Source organism: Eptatretus burgeri, chromosome 5 (genome assembly GCF_056783735.1).
Source record: "Eptatretus burgeri isolate ZD-2024b chromosome 5, Ebu_testis_v1, whole genome shotgun sequence".
Lineage (NCBI taxonomy): Eukaryota > Metazoa > Chordata > Myxini > Myxiniformes > Myxinidae > Eptatretus > Eptatretus burgeri.
This window is the reverse complement of record NC_140965.1, coordinates 82,653,175-82,668,285: the sequence shown is the minus strand read 5'-3', so window position 1 is coordinate 82,668,285 and position 15,111 is coordinate 82,653,175. Positions and strand designations below refer to the sequence as shown.

Sequence of the window (15,111 nt, the reverse complement as noted above, 5' to 3'; positions counted from 1 at the left end):
AACAGCCGAACAAAAACAAATAATCATAGAAGAGAGGAGAAGACATCATTACCGTTTCCTGGCATGTTTGTTAAAAAAATTAACAGCAACTCGTCAGGTTCCTTATGTAATTTCGTTATAATTTTTGGGAGATTATGAAAACTATATATTTTTGAAAACCTTATAGCCTAACAAATCAGAAAATGTTTGATTCCATTTTCTCAGATGTCATTATGGTGGCCATCTTGGATTTTTAAAACTGGCAACCCTCAAACATGAGTTTCTCAATATCTCACCTCCTCGATGACCTAGAAACAAGATTCCAGTGGCCAAATCTACATTTTGGGGGCAAGGAATCCAATGGTGATAATTACAAATATCAATGACACATGTATGGGTGTCTCTCTTGCATTTTAATATGCATAGCTGAACAGAACAGAAAAAGAAAAATATTCAGAATTTGACACCCAAAGTTTATACAGAAGCAAACACAAGCAAACTGTCATGTCTGTCTACACATCTCCATCGTCCTCGCTATCATCATCACTGTCACGAGCAAATGTGATATCCCGAGAATCTTCATCATTCTGGCAGTCAGTGCTACACTGACATAACTCCATGCAGGGTAGCTTCACTAAACTGCACGAACATCTGTGTGAAGAACACTCTGCTTTGCATTGACATCTGACCATCTCAATGATGGCCTCTGGTGCTAAGGGACTCAGTTGTCATTGGTTTCAGCTGGCCATCCTCGTCCTTGTAGTAGCCATTCTGTAGTGGGTCAAGGAACTCCTGCTGGGTGATGTCTGCCTGACCCCACACTCTGGCCTGGATATGGGCTCATAGGACATGCTGCTTTAGAGCACCAAGTGTGGGTGAAAGCTCGTCACTTTCTGCCATGTGCTTGCAGAAAAGATACCATCTCAGTTCAGGTATGTTGTCGAGTTGGATCCCCTTGGGTAAGTATACAGTGCATACAAACTCAGCCAAAGTAGATAGCAGATCCTCTGTCACTTCACTGGTTTGAGACAGCATTTGCAGAGCCTTGACAACATGATCATCTACTTTGAGGTAGATGTTCAGCCAGGTAGCTTTGCCTATTCTAGAAAACCACCGTGTTGTCTGCTCCTGTAAATGCATGAAATGCCGGCAAAGCCTTTGCTCAATCTGCACCCAGAGCCTTCCATATTGGTTTCACTTCCAAAATCCCAGATGCCATTGAAACACAAGTATTTTTCAGCAGGATTTCATAATTTGCTACAACCTGCACCAGTACATCTGTGTCTGAGGAGAAGAACATGAGCTGTGCATCGGATGAGTTGGGTTGCGAAGCCAGAACTGCATGGTGGATCAACAAGGTGTCTGCTTCTTCATGGTTGTTGCCTTCAAAGTCCAATACATTGACTGTTGCTCTCGGTGTGTCCTGCAGCAGAAGCAAAGACAAGCTTGGGTGATTCTTTGCTGTATTCAACCGTCTTTGATGCCAGATACTCCGTCATATCAGCCTGAGTATAAGAGTACAAGACTTGGCTTTCTTCTGTTCTTCTGCAGGACAGACCTTACACTGGGCAGTTCAGTAAGGATCTTCTCCTTCAGCCACCATGTGGTGAATGCCGGGAAATGGTTTTCCATACCGTCTGGTCCAAGCATTCTCGTGTATGTGGTTTCAATGTCAACAATTGAGAGGTAGGCTTGGTTTTTAGTTTGCACATCAACAAGGTTGAGCAGCTCAATCAGACATGCATTTTGTAGCAGATGGACTTTTGATGAACTCATTGTGTCACCTTGATCTCGCATGGCATGGAATACATGTTTTGTCCAACAGGATTTGTGATATCTAACATCTACTGCATGGGCATCTGTTGGTGAGATACATGTGTTCAGTCTCGTTTTGAATGCTGGATTTTGGTACTTAACTACAGCTGATTTGACAGTTTCTCCAGCATTTTGTGTGCAGACTTTGAACAACTGTTCATCAGCGTCTTCTTGACAGAAGAAACACAGGTCCTTGTCCAGCGGCACTGTACATGACCATGTGAATGGGGAAGACTGACCAGATGGGCTTGGTTCATCCACATCAGTGCTTCCTCTGTTCTGTCCACGTCTTTTGGCAGGGTATGACCGAGTGGATAATGCATGTTCATAGCGGTCTCGGGCTCGCTGAATGTGGTCCTTGTTAGTCGCGACCACGTAACAGCTGTGATGCCAAAATGCATGCTCTTCACATAGTGTTTCTTTTTTGATGTCCGTGAGCCACTTTTGCATTTCAACATAGTTTCCATCTTTCAAGCTGGCTCTCTCCTTTACGGTATCTAGTCTAGGATGTAATACCAAGTGTCCTTTACTTTGGTCATCAGACTGAGAGAGTATGCACAGCTTCCAATTAATTATTTCCTGACCCTGTCTCTCTGCTCCAAGCTGACGAGAAGCTGAGACATCTTGCTCATGTTGCTCTAATACAGGTCTGCAAAAAGAAAGGTAAACATCACCCATTAACATACAACACCCAATACTACACATACAATATGTAAGGTATAATGTACATGCAAAAAATAGTCAGAGGGGCTTTGCAGTTGACACACCTGGAAACACAGCTCACATGTGCTAACTAGCATTAGCTTGGACATGCTGCATACACACCAGCCGCGCAGAAACAACACACCTGGATTCGTCTGAATTATTTTGATGTTCCTCTAATACCTGCAGATACTGACGTAATTACTGCAATTACAATCACCACAGATAAACCTACAAATGCCAGCACGAGATTATGTACCTGTACACTGACTTGTTGCACTAAGTACACTTTTGTTCAGATACCCACTTGGATCAGGTTCCTATGTCACCTAGGAGCCAGGATAAGGAGATAAGCGTAAACTTCAGTTATGTGCATGAAAAATCCAAGATGGTGACCTAAAGCTGTGCCATTGATCAGATGTACTGATTTCTAATTATCACCATTGGATTTATTTCCCCCAAAAATGTAGATTTAGCCACTGGAATCATGATTCTAGGTAATCTAGAAGTCAAGATATTGAAAAAATAGTATTGGAAGGTCGCCATTTTAAAAAGTCCAAGATGGCCGTGATATTGGCTTCTGGGAAAATGGAATCGTGCATTTTCTGATTCGTTATTCTATGAAGTTTCCAAAAATGTAGAGTTTTGCTAATCTCCAAAAAAAATATAACTAACTCATTTATGGACATCGTGAACTGGACTAAACCGCTCATGTTTAATTATTTTCACTTGTTAAAGATTAAGGGGCTGTCACACCTTGACGATTTAGCCAGCGTATGGCAACGTATCAAAATGTATGTAAAACGCTGGCGTATGCTTAACTATTGATGTTTTTTTTTTAAGTTTTTGGCGTATTCATAACGAGTTGGACGTATGCATAACATGTTAGTAACGTACACAGAACTTTTCGATAACTTATAGATAACTTATACCAACGAATGCTTAGCGTGTTGTCGGCGTTCACAACGTATGCTCAATAATAGTCTAACGTATGCATAGCGCGCGGCAGCGTATCGCCGACGATCACGTGGCGTAGCCTATTAAAAGGCTGCCGCTCGACGATTCAAATCATAACCGCACTAGACATCGAAGTGTCAACATCACCGTCATGCCCTATCACACCTTGACGTTTTAGCCAGCGTATGCCGACGTATGAAAAATTTGCCGAATACGCTGGCACACGTCGAATACGTTATGGGTAAGTTTTGTATACGTTAAGAGCACGCTGAAGCACGCTGGCATACATCGTAGTACGCCGAGCACGTCGACAAATTTTAAGCATGCTCAAAATTTTTCGATGTATGCTAGCGTACGACTCACACGTTCCGCATACGCTGGCCATAAGTTGTAGGCACGTTATGCGATCGTTGACACACGTCGACACACGTTACTTGTAAGTTACTCATAAGTCGAAACACGTCGAGGTAATGTTTAGCGTACCCGAAACTTATTTCTAAACTATGAGTAACATGCTTTGAACCTATGTGTAATGTATCTCCAACGCACATTGACGTATGTAGACATATTTGATTGACGTCTTCCGGACGACCACAGAACTTACTGAACGTGTTTCCAACTTACAGCTACCGTATAATGGCGTATTGGCAGCGTTTAGGGGAATTGGTATATAAAAATGGGCTTCACAGGAGGAACCCGTCAGTGTTTCAGACTCCATGGTGAGTACATGTCCATGTCAGTAGTATCAGTAGTAGTGGGTGAGCGTGGCATTAGTAGTCGTAGTAGTAGTAGTAGTAGGTGAGTGTGATGGGGAGGGTGTGGGTGATGATGGATCCTCCTTGTGTCTGCGTCCACGGCCACGGCGAGGAGACTTCTTTGCAGCATTCTTCAAAGTTTTCTTCGGCTTTTTTTAAATGTTTTTCTACGCTGAACTATTGATGTGTTTTTTAAGTTTTTGGCATATTCATAATGAGTCGGACAAATGCATAACGTATTAGTAACGTACACAGAACGCTTCGATAACTTATAGATAACTTATACCAACGAATGCTTAGCGTGTTGTCGGCGTTCACAACGTATGCCCAACGATAGTCGAACGTATGCATAGCGTGCGGCAGCGTATCGTCGAAGATCACGTGGCGTAGGCTATTCATAGGCTGCCGCTCAACGATTTAAATCATAACCGCACTAGAAATCGAAGTGTCAACATCACCGTCATGCCGAAGAAAAGAAAAAAACAAAAAAAAAAACATGGAGTCTGGAACACTGACGGGTTCCTCCTGTGAAGCCCATTTTTATATACCAATTCCCCTAAACGCTGCCAATACGCCATTATACGGTAGCTATAAGTTAGAAACACGTTCAGTAAGTTCTGTGGTCGTCCGGAAGACGTCAAATACGTCTACATACGTCAATGTGCGTTGGAGATACGTTACACATAGGTTCAAAGCACGTTACTCATAGGTTAGAAATAAGTTTCGGGTACGCTAAACATTACTTCGACGTGTTTCGACTTATGAGTAACTTACAAGTAACGTGTGTCGACGTGTGTCAACGATCGCGTAATGTGCCTACAACTTATGGCCAGCGTATGCGGAACGTGTGAGTCGTACACTGGCATACGTCGAAAAATTTTGAGCATGTTAAAATTTGTCGACGAGCTCAGCGTACTACGACGTATGCCAGCGTGCTTCAGCGTGCTCTTACCGTATACAAAACTTACCCATAACGTATTCGACGTGTGCCAGCGTTTTAGACAAATTTTTCATACGTCGGCATACGCTGGCTAAATCGTCAAGGTGTGACAGCCCCTTTAGCAAGGGCTTCACAACTAAAATTCTGTCCAACACAAATAGAGTATACTGTTGTGGTTTTGGAAGACCCCAAAATTACATCCAACACTTAAAGGAACCCTGGAGTTTCGATATATCCGTAGTATTTTATTTGTTTAGATTACCTCTCCCCTCGTATCAGTGGACAAGGACATGTGTTGTGTTTGTGTCGCAAGATTCTAACCACCCCTTAGTTCTTTTTCTCAATCCCTTCTCTTCTCCCTCTCCCTCCCTCTCAATTTATCTGCAGCGCTATTCAGCGCATGCATTCACACTTTGCAACACTCAACATCATGCACAACATTACAAAACCACCATACAAACCAAAACCAAAGGAACATTACCAGGCAGCGCTCGGTAACATGGAGCGCAAGATGTAGCAGCCAAACCAAGGGCTGCATATGGGTGGGGTTGCCAGTATACTACCACTAAGCCGAGCTCAAAGAATGGGAGCCGCATGGCAACAGGCACACACCACTGTGAAGGCAACGCCCATGAACACCAAGTGCACTATGTGGTGGTCGGTCCTGAGACCACGCCTCTCCCGATGGCTTTATAAACCCAAGCGTCCAAGGATCGACGCTGGTTTTTGCGTCCAGGGAACATCAAGGAGTCATGTTGAATCTACAAGGAGCGAATAGTCGCAAGTACGAGATTTGTTGGCAGTGAATGAATAGGTGCCCGAGAGAGAGAGCTGACACGTCACGGAGTTTTTCCTTGGATGTGCCGGCTGACACACCACCATCTTTCTTTTCCAATTCCGAATTGTACACTTGGAACGCACAAAAGCAATCAACAATTGTACTCTCGATTCATTCAGGGCTGTGTTGTGACTCGCATTCACGATTTCCTCCAACGTATTACGAAGTATTCACCCGCATCCCTCCCAACATGGCACACTACATCATCAGCCTCTCTTCTTTCACAATGTCGCCAACGCAAGCGCACAAGCTTACATTGGGTGAGTGAGGGGTCGCCAATAGGCCCCGCCTTCTTCATCTCTCTCTGATTATCCCTCTTGCTTGTCCAGTTTCCCCAGAGTAACTGAGACCACTGTGTATGCAGATTCATGTTAAGGTGACTGACTAATAGTAGAGCAGCTAACAGCTGATTTTGAGGAAAATCTTTCAAATGGTGATACAAGCATGAAAATTAGTATGAACATGCACAAAGGGTCATTATTCAATTTTAGTCGATGAGCCAATCAAAAATCCAAGATGGCCGCCATTTTTCAAGATGGCCACCGGTTACACCCGTAAAATTCAATTTTTGACATATCTCATGAAAGAAATGACTTATTTGAATGATTTCGGTTTCTTTTATATGTTTTGGGGCACGCTGAAACAGATTATACCCATTAAAACCTTTTTAGATATCAATTTTAACCTGGTGTGTGTATTTTTGTGCCAAAACCAATGTTATTTTTAGTAACTAGTTGCTAAATTGTTGTTTGCTTGGGATGTAGGTGTGTAGTAGGAGAGATAGTACCTTTTTCAGCAGTCAACCACATCCTATAGATGGAGTACTGACACTGGTCCTCATTACAGACTGCAATTCTCACCTATGGCTCCTAAAAGTTGCTAGTGCATGGCAGCGGCCACACCCTGGTAAACCACGTTGGCTCGCGACAGATAACACAGGAATTAAATGGCACTCGATGAATGATCGGACTAGTTGTAGGGCAAAAAGATAACCCTCGACCTGAACCATTGAGAGATGGCTACACCTACCTCATCTAAGTGGCAAACTGACTGGTGCAGGTACTGTCTTCGCTAACAAGAAGGAAGATCTGACATCACCCTTTGCAAATCCAGTAAAAACAGAAGAGGATGGATGCAGAAACATTGCCATGAACTTTCCCCTTATTCCATTCAATAAATCCTCTGCCAATCAAACTAGATCCAGCAAGACTCGATGAGGGTGGAGGAATAGAGAGCACATTGAGACAGAACAATGTTTCCTCTCATCCAACATGTAGATGTCTGTTCAGCAATTCAAAATATCAACAGACTGCAAAAAGAACATATTTTCCTGAAACAGATGCAGATGAAAAGAGCATAAAGGTTTGAAGAACAAATCCACCTATTAGAAAATATTAATTAAGAAGACTGAAGCCATCTGCTACAACACTCAGCAGCACACACCCCTGAAAACTGTGGAAGGCAGAGAGCCGATGGAGGTCAGAGACTTCAAATATCTGGGGTTGTTGGTCAACTCGACTGAAAATGACATCAGAGTCAAGAAAGCAAAAAAGCATGGAAGGCGCTCAACGACATAAGGAAGATCTGGAGATCAAACATGCCCCGGGAGGTGAAACTCCCCTTCTTCCTTGCCACTGTCGTGTCAGTCCTCTATGGGTGTGATGCCTCGACCCTAACACCCTCGCTAGAGAAGTCCCTAAATGGGTGCTACACCGGCATGCTGCGAACAGGACTCAATGTGTCCTGGCAGGACCATGTCACAACAAGGCGCTGAATGGTGAGATCCCAAGAGTGGGTAACAAGGTCACGGTGCGGCGGCTACAACTGGTGGGCCACTGCCATCGGCATCCAGAGCTACCTGCCCACTACACCATCCTCTGGGAGCCAAGTCATGGGCACTGAAACCAAGGAAGGCCAAAGAAAACATACATTGATGTCCTGAAGAGGGACACTGGGGTGGAGTCTACCGATGAGCTAGCAAGTCTAACGGAGGACTGGAAGGCATGGGGATGCCATGCGCGGGCCTGGCTGAGGCCGCCCGAGTGAGTGAGTGAGTATCAGAAAATCAGAATGGTTCTTATGTGAGAAACAAGCTGCATCATCTGATTTAAGAAAAGCAATCACAATGAAACTGAATGAAAGAATAAATCAATGTGCCAAGACATTGAGTGATGGAAGACTCCTTGCTATACTCAGTGCTGGAGATGTTGTGGCACAGGAGTTAAAGTACCACCCAGTTTGCTTGATTGTAGTCTACAACAGAGATCGGCCTTATCTCAACAACCAAGAGGATCTCAATAGGTTAGACTTGATCACTAAGGAGCAAGCATACCCAGTTGCATTTTCAGAACTGGTCACATATTTGACTGAGACAAAGGCTGCTAGTGAAGGGGCAGATCCAGTGATATTCAAGCTGGCAGATCTGGTGAAACTCTGCAAGTAGCGACTTGAACAGCTGGGTATTGAATCACCGGATGTTAATTCTACAAGGTCAAGGATCAGCTAATGTCCCAATTCCCCAAACTAGAAGCTTATCATCAAGGATGATATGTGCTGCTAGCATTCAACATTGACATTGGTTCTGTTCTGGCACAGGCATCGAAATACAGCAAAGCCATTCACCTGTCAGAAGCAACAGCAATCATACGTATGAGCACAAGTCGACATAAGACATCACTGAGGCCATTCCACCATCACTTTTACAGTTTGTGTGCATGATTGAACATGGTGAAGACATTAAGTCCCAGCTGAGCTATGGTGTATCTAAATCAGACGTTGCTATAACACAGTATGTAGATGGTGTAGTAATGGCATAATTTGCCCATCAGTTCTCAGAAAGGGATTGTTTACCACTGCAGCAATGGATAACATTGATTGTAACCCAACAGCCACAACAGCACATACATCCTTCCATGGCACAATTATCTTCATCTTCCAGCACCCCAGCTCTGGAAATTGTGGAGAAATATGTAAAGCAGTCAAACCAGCAGACAGCAAGACAAGCAAGGTGTCTGAGCTGCCATAAGCATTTGTCAATATACAGCCAGCATACCTAGCAAAGGCACCATGTCCCGCATCTACCCCTACTTCGTGACCAGGCCTATTCAGTAGCAACCACCAAGCATGTAATGGGGAAGAACCATGATATAGTTGCATTCCTAAATCCAGGACAGATTCCTATAATGGCTGCTGACCAGCACTGTAAGCTCTGACCAAGCAGGTCCAATGGTAATGGCGAGGACAAGTTTGTGATCATGTTTGGAGGTCTACACAAAGAGATGGCTGCTCTGATGTCACTTGGAACTCTTCTTCATGATAGTGGGTGGATCACAGCCCTGATTCAGGCTGGAATGGCCTCATCAGGCACTGCTGAGTCATTCTTGTCAGTCTCTAGCATTACACAAACACGGCAGGCCCATCAAATCACAGCATGTGCTATCTACAAACTGATCAAGGCAGCATTCAGCACTTACTGTAGTGACATACCTAACATACCTAATATCCTCAGCTTTGAGGACTGGAATGAAAAACGCAGACTTGAGAGCACACAATTTCAATATCTTGTGTTGGCCATGGAGCTCACCACTCTGACCTGGATCTGGTCATTCAGAGAAGCAGATTTTGGACTGTATCGAGCTGCACTCTCACAATTGATACCCAACTTCTTTGCCAATAACAATAATTCACCTGAGAGACATGTCTTTGGACCAGCAACATGCCGAGGTGGCAAGAGATTTTCACAAGGGAAATTTTGTTGTCCACAAATCTGGAAGAGGTGGATGGTGGCTGGGCCAGAGGTGTGTTGCTTGATTGCAGAATATGAAGCAGCTTCTGGAACAAAATATACAACCATCAGCAAGAAGCACCATGAAGACAATTAAAATACTCAACACACTTTCTTTGAGAAGGTGAACAGACTAACTGTGGTGCTAGAGGAGATGGGCAATCCTTTCAAGGAATAATCAGCAGACCTTCTTGTCATGGATACCAATGATATTGCTAACCCTGCAATGGCTGAAATGATCAAGACACACCAGAAGAGAGTAGAGAGCAATTCAATTCATTTACAGAAGCACTAGGAAGTGGAAACTCACTTCAGCGGGGAAGCACATTCTATCAACCTATCAAAAGACACAGTGCACCCCATTACACATAACATAACAGCAAAAGAACTGTTTTTGTCCTTGTATTTACATGTAATGAATTACTTCAGTGATTGATCCTGTCCTAATGGCATGTTACAAGATTCCATCCAGAAACTGTGAAAAGATACTGTTATAGTTATGTTTTCATTTAACATTTTTCATATCCAAAATGAGTTAAACTGTATGTTCAGCAGGTTCAATTGTATGTTCAGCAAGGTTTACTGGTTTGAATGAAAATTTTGTTCAACTTTATTTTTGATTATGCATTTACATTTTAATGTGTGTTTTTGTATTGAAACAGTGAAGGATGAATAAATCTGTCATTATAGTGTCATAATGAAATTGAAATGGATCCTGTGTATTTTTTAAAGATTCAATAGAAAAACCAAATGTAAACATAGATCGTTACTCCACCCTCAGTGGTATAATCTATAAACTTTTTAACACTGAGACTTAATAAAATATCTTTATTGACAAAAGGAGGTCTCTTGGATGATAATTAATGGCAAATTCAGGTTTGGCATGTAAAAAAAAAAAACATATAAATAGACACTTATAGCACTCAAATCCATCAACAATCTTCAGAGATATGGTGAAAATGGTGTTTTGGTTCGAGATTTGGCGGCCATCTTGAAAAATGGCAGCCATCTTGGATTTTCACTTGGCTCATCAACTAAATTTGAAGTGCCCCAATGTGAATGTTCATACCAAGTTTCATGCTTGTATCATCATTTGAACGATTTTTCCATTATTTCCTCTACTATAAGGGGCTTATGTGTTTAAGGTTAAGGTTCTTTCTTTGTGTCACTGCTTTTGATCCTTCCACGTACATCTCCACGAGAGATGGAGTGTACATAAATGTTTTGCCTTTAAATAAATGTCCTTTGCCAAATCTTGTATAAACTTCCCAAATTGCCTGATCACCTTTTTCTCCATTGGTTCGACACTGGTGTGTAAATAGTGGACAGGAGTTTTGCCCTGCTGCTTCGCTACGGCCAGTGACTGGCCGATGTCGCTTGGCCATTATTCATTTGTAGTGGTGGGGTGTCGAGAGCACAGTACCGTTCCCTATCTGAGGTGGGGTGGGATTAATTTGTCAGGAGGTAATGCGCGAATTGGACTTGAGGACCCATCTAAGTTAATCATCCCATATGGCGCCCATGGTTTCTGAGCAACCCGTTGTGCCATGGAGTTATATGTGGCACGTCGGCTTCAGGGTCAAAAGTCGGGTAGCAGGTCCAAGAAGCCCCTCATGACCCGGCTGCCGAACCCGTAACAATACCATAAAACAGCAAGACCGCCTCACAAGTGCATTGATGCATGGCCTAAAATATCTTATATATTATTTCCGAGTTTGTGGTTTCGTGTTGCGCTATCTTCGACTTTGTTCTGCGCTCGAGTAACGTGATATTCGGCTTACATTATCTCAAAGACCATATGAGGTGCATGGTACAAAAAAAGTCAATAAAATGGTTCTGAAACAGTGAAATCGTATTCCACTTACTGCATTAAAGTAAAATTACTACTGATACTCTGCATCAGTTCCTTTCTCAAACACACCCACCCCAACATGTCGCGCAGAGCGCGGGTTACGCTAGTAAAATATAAATTAGGACTTTTTTTCCCCTCAATTAAAACATAATGGCTTGCCTCAGCTATGTGCAGCAGTCTCCACTCATGGTGCGGCAAATCTACGAGTAACGCCAGCATCAGCATTCCAGAAGGTGCCAGATGCAATCCTTTCAAAGGATGCCCACACACACCTGGAATTTTTTTCATGATGGAGAATCAACATGGTTTCCACTTCATTGGGTATAAATAATTAACTTATCCTCATACTGAGTGCCTTTCTAGTTTTCACTACTGTAACCTCACTCAGTCTGTAAAAACTCATCTGACAATTCTTAGCACTTTATTTCACCTCAAATATACAGGGATACCAATTATAAAATATTTATTTACAAGTACAAATATTGCATGAAACCTATAAACATTTCAATTCGTGAATGAAACACAACATCTGAACAACCTATCGTTTGCATTGAAGTGAACAAAAACAACAAAAAAAACCTCTCGATTTTTATCCCACCACTCTTTCAACGCTCCAATTAAATTGGGGATTGTAATTTACAAGAATTCCAGGGCAAACCTATTCCATTATTTACATACAGCCATGTCGGATTTTGCTTTAATACATTCCTCTCTCATTCGGTGCGGAGACGTTCCGCAACAAGGATTGGTTGGCCTTAACCACTTGTATACATTAGATCAAGTCCTTACAGCTTACCCTCATCAAATATTGCAATCCATGGGGAGGGGAGTTTAGAAACAAAAAAATAAATGGTTGGAAAATGTTACTGACAGGATGTAATCAATTTTACTTAATGATTTCGGTTTTCTGAAGAAGAGTTAAAACTATGAGCTGGTTTAAGTTGCATGTCTAACATGCATGTGAGAGAATATGGCCCATTTGTGTTATTCGTTCCATAAAATGTTAACGTGAAGGGCAACCGTTGAGTAGGCCAACTTGTAAGTAAAAATAAACTGTTCGTAGGAACGGATGCAACAGTCACCCTCACGAAGAAGGCAAAGAAGTCTTTAACACATTCTGAGTTCAAGAAGACGAATACAATTGTTTGCTGGTGCTGAAGAGTTCAGGTGGAACAGGCCAGAGTTGTATCATTTATTTTCACCACGCTTCTTCCTGGTAGAGCCCGTACAGCTGAACACCCGGCCGCACGAATCTCCGAGCAACAAGCAGTTGTGGTCTCTGTGCCAAAAGCAACAACAAAAAAGCACATGTATTGCTGTACCTAAAATATCGTAATGGCTTACTAACCTGCGACAAAGAGATACACACAAACACTCATGATGATATAAAACAGAATTTCTGTGAAGTGTTCACATCTACCAGAAAAATAATTCTGAGTCACCGATTCAGAGCAATGAGAAGACCAAAAATCTACACCAATAAGTGTGTGAGTGTGTGTGTGTGTGTGTGTGTGTGTGTGTGTGTGTGTGTGTGTGTGTGTGTGTGTGTGTGTGTGTGTGTCCTTGATAACTCCAAGACCATGAAACCAAGCAGCATGAAACTTTGCATGCATATTAATAAAACTCCAAGGAAGTGCAAGAGTGAAAATTGGATGTTTGGGTTAATAAAAACACCCCTTTTGAAGATAATTAATGGCCTTATTTAATTATATACTTTATCAGGCGATCCTTGGCCATCTTGCTCTCCATGGGGTCTTAAGGCGCATCCTAGGTTGCCTTGCTAGGGTATGAAGCCATCATGTTTTTTGGCATGCTCAACCTTGCCTTGACTTGGAACAGGCTGCAACGATTTCTTAACATTAAAGTTTTTTAGCAGCGTCTCGCGTAACGAACGCTGCTCATAGAGAGCTCGGCGTTGTTCTTCTTGTTCTTGTTCTTCTTGTGAAGACAAAACCTTAATCTCTAGGACTCTGCTCTTGTATATACAAGATCCGGATCTCCTTAAATACTGAGCACATGTACACATCCTCACATAGACGGTGCCTTTTGAGAGCGTCTATCATGAACTTTAAAATATATTCGGACATTTGCTTTAAAGTTTCGAAAAGTTCACATTACTATTTAAAGATTATTCCATTTATCGTATTGTAATTTCGTAAATACATTATTTATTTTGTAAATACACGATATATCGTAAATACATTATGACGGGTTTCGCTATTGGCTTAATCAAGGCACGTGACGAAATATCGGAAGTTGTTTCTTTTTTTTTTTTTTAGCCGACAAAACCTTTAGGACGCTGCTCTTGGACACATTTGTCCTTGTTTTTCTTCACTTTCCTCACTCATATTATCAAATGCCTGTTCATACCTATGAATCACTGGGTACATCGCAATGCTTATAAATGCCCGGAGGCACCAACGTCCGTGGCTTTCATTTCCGCACATGCCATAACTTCGAGAATTTGTTAAACTAAGCCAAATTACAAAATTGAAGCTCCAGAATTGAACTTGGCAGCAGTTCCAACTGCTAAAAATAAAGTGTTCATTTGTCCAATTTGGACATTGCTTGAGCGTCTTATCAACTGTTCCTTATCAACCAAGCCAGCTGTTCCTTATCACCCATTTTGCTCGATTGCTTCTGTGAGTGCTTTAGCCACTTTGCGAGCGCTCGACAATATTCGCACCGTCACTAAATGCATTACATCAATTGACTTAAAGTTCAGCACTGCTCGCTCGTGTTGGCCACGTGTTGTTCTGCTGTGGAACAGGTGGTGGCTGGCTTGCTGGAAATGGGAAATTTTATTTAAATGACGTTTCCCCTTTTGTACGATTTTCCATTATACGACCCGTCACTTCGGCAGAGACAAATACAACGTGTCACTTTAAAAAAAAAGTTTCTGCAACCTTTTCATGGCGTGCTTGGTGAAGGCCTACCACGGTTTGATACCGAAGGTAGGAAGGCAAAATAAATTATATGATCACAATGAGTAAAAAAATGTTTTCAGTTGTTATGAAGTAATGAATCACCACATCATGACAGGAAAGCTGAGAGATACGCATTTCATCAATGATCTCTCTGACTCTGGAAAATCCTCTTTATCTCTTTGCTGAGGACTCCACCCTGTCATCCCTCAGATCGGCAAGCAGCAGCTTCTTCGCTCTCTGCAGATATGGATAAAAATCAAAAACTGGTCCAACACGTGGAACACGTCTTTCAGTTTCAATCCTGACAAATCTCACACTCTCACTATGTCTCTCCGAAAGGACCGTTTGGAACCCCCCCCCCCCCACTTTCTCAACAATCCTCTGGAAGAAGTCCTTTCATTCAAGCTTCTGAGTCTCACTATCTGCAATGCTCTTTCCTCGGAAAGCCACATTTCCAAGCTGGCCTCCCAAGCCAGTTACCAACTGGGCAACCTCCATCGTACAAAGTCCTTCCCTGGCACACCTGAGCTCCTGACCACATAAAAGCTTTTGTCCATAGCCT

At 42.5% G+C, this 15,111-nt stretch overlaps 2 protein-coding genes across 4 annotated transcripts in view; both read right to left on the bottom strand.

Moving 5' to 3' along the window:
* LOC147026840 (uncharacterized) lies at positions 1-11,764 on the bottom strand. The gene is made up of 2 exons (XM_085882693.1): positions 9,674-11,764; positions 1-2,443 (listed from the first exon to the last, which is right to left on the bottom strand). Exons 1-2 carry the CDS (start codon positions 9,682-9,684, stop codon positions 1,480-1,482), a joined length of 975 nt encoding a protein of 324 aa, XP_085738819.1. The 5' UTR covers positions 9,685-11,764; the 3' UTR covers positions 1-1,479.
* A 262-nt stretch (positions 11,765-12,026) lies between these two features.
* LOC147026839 (WD repeat and FYVE domain-containing protein 3-like) overlaps positions 12,027-15,111 on the bottom strand; it is a 188,925-nt gene continuing 185,840 nt past the window's right edge. For all 3 annotated transcript variants that reach the window (XM_085882671.1, XM_085882672.1, XM_085882673.1), the window contains one exon: positions 12,027-12,901. In XM_085882671.1, the coding sequence (XP_085738797.1) occupies positions 12,811-12,901 (91 nt within the window). In that variant the 3' untranslated portion in view covers positions 12,027-12,810. The remainder of the gene's footprint in view (positions 12,902-15,111) is intronic.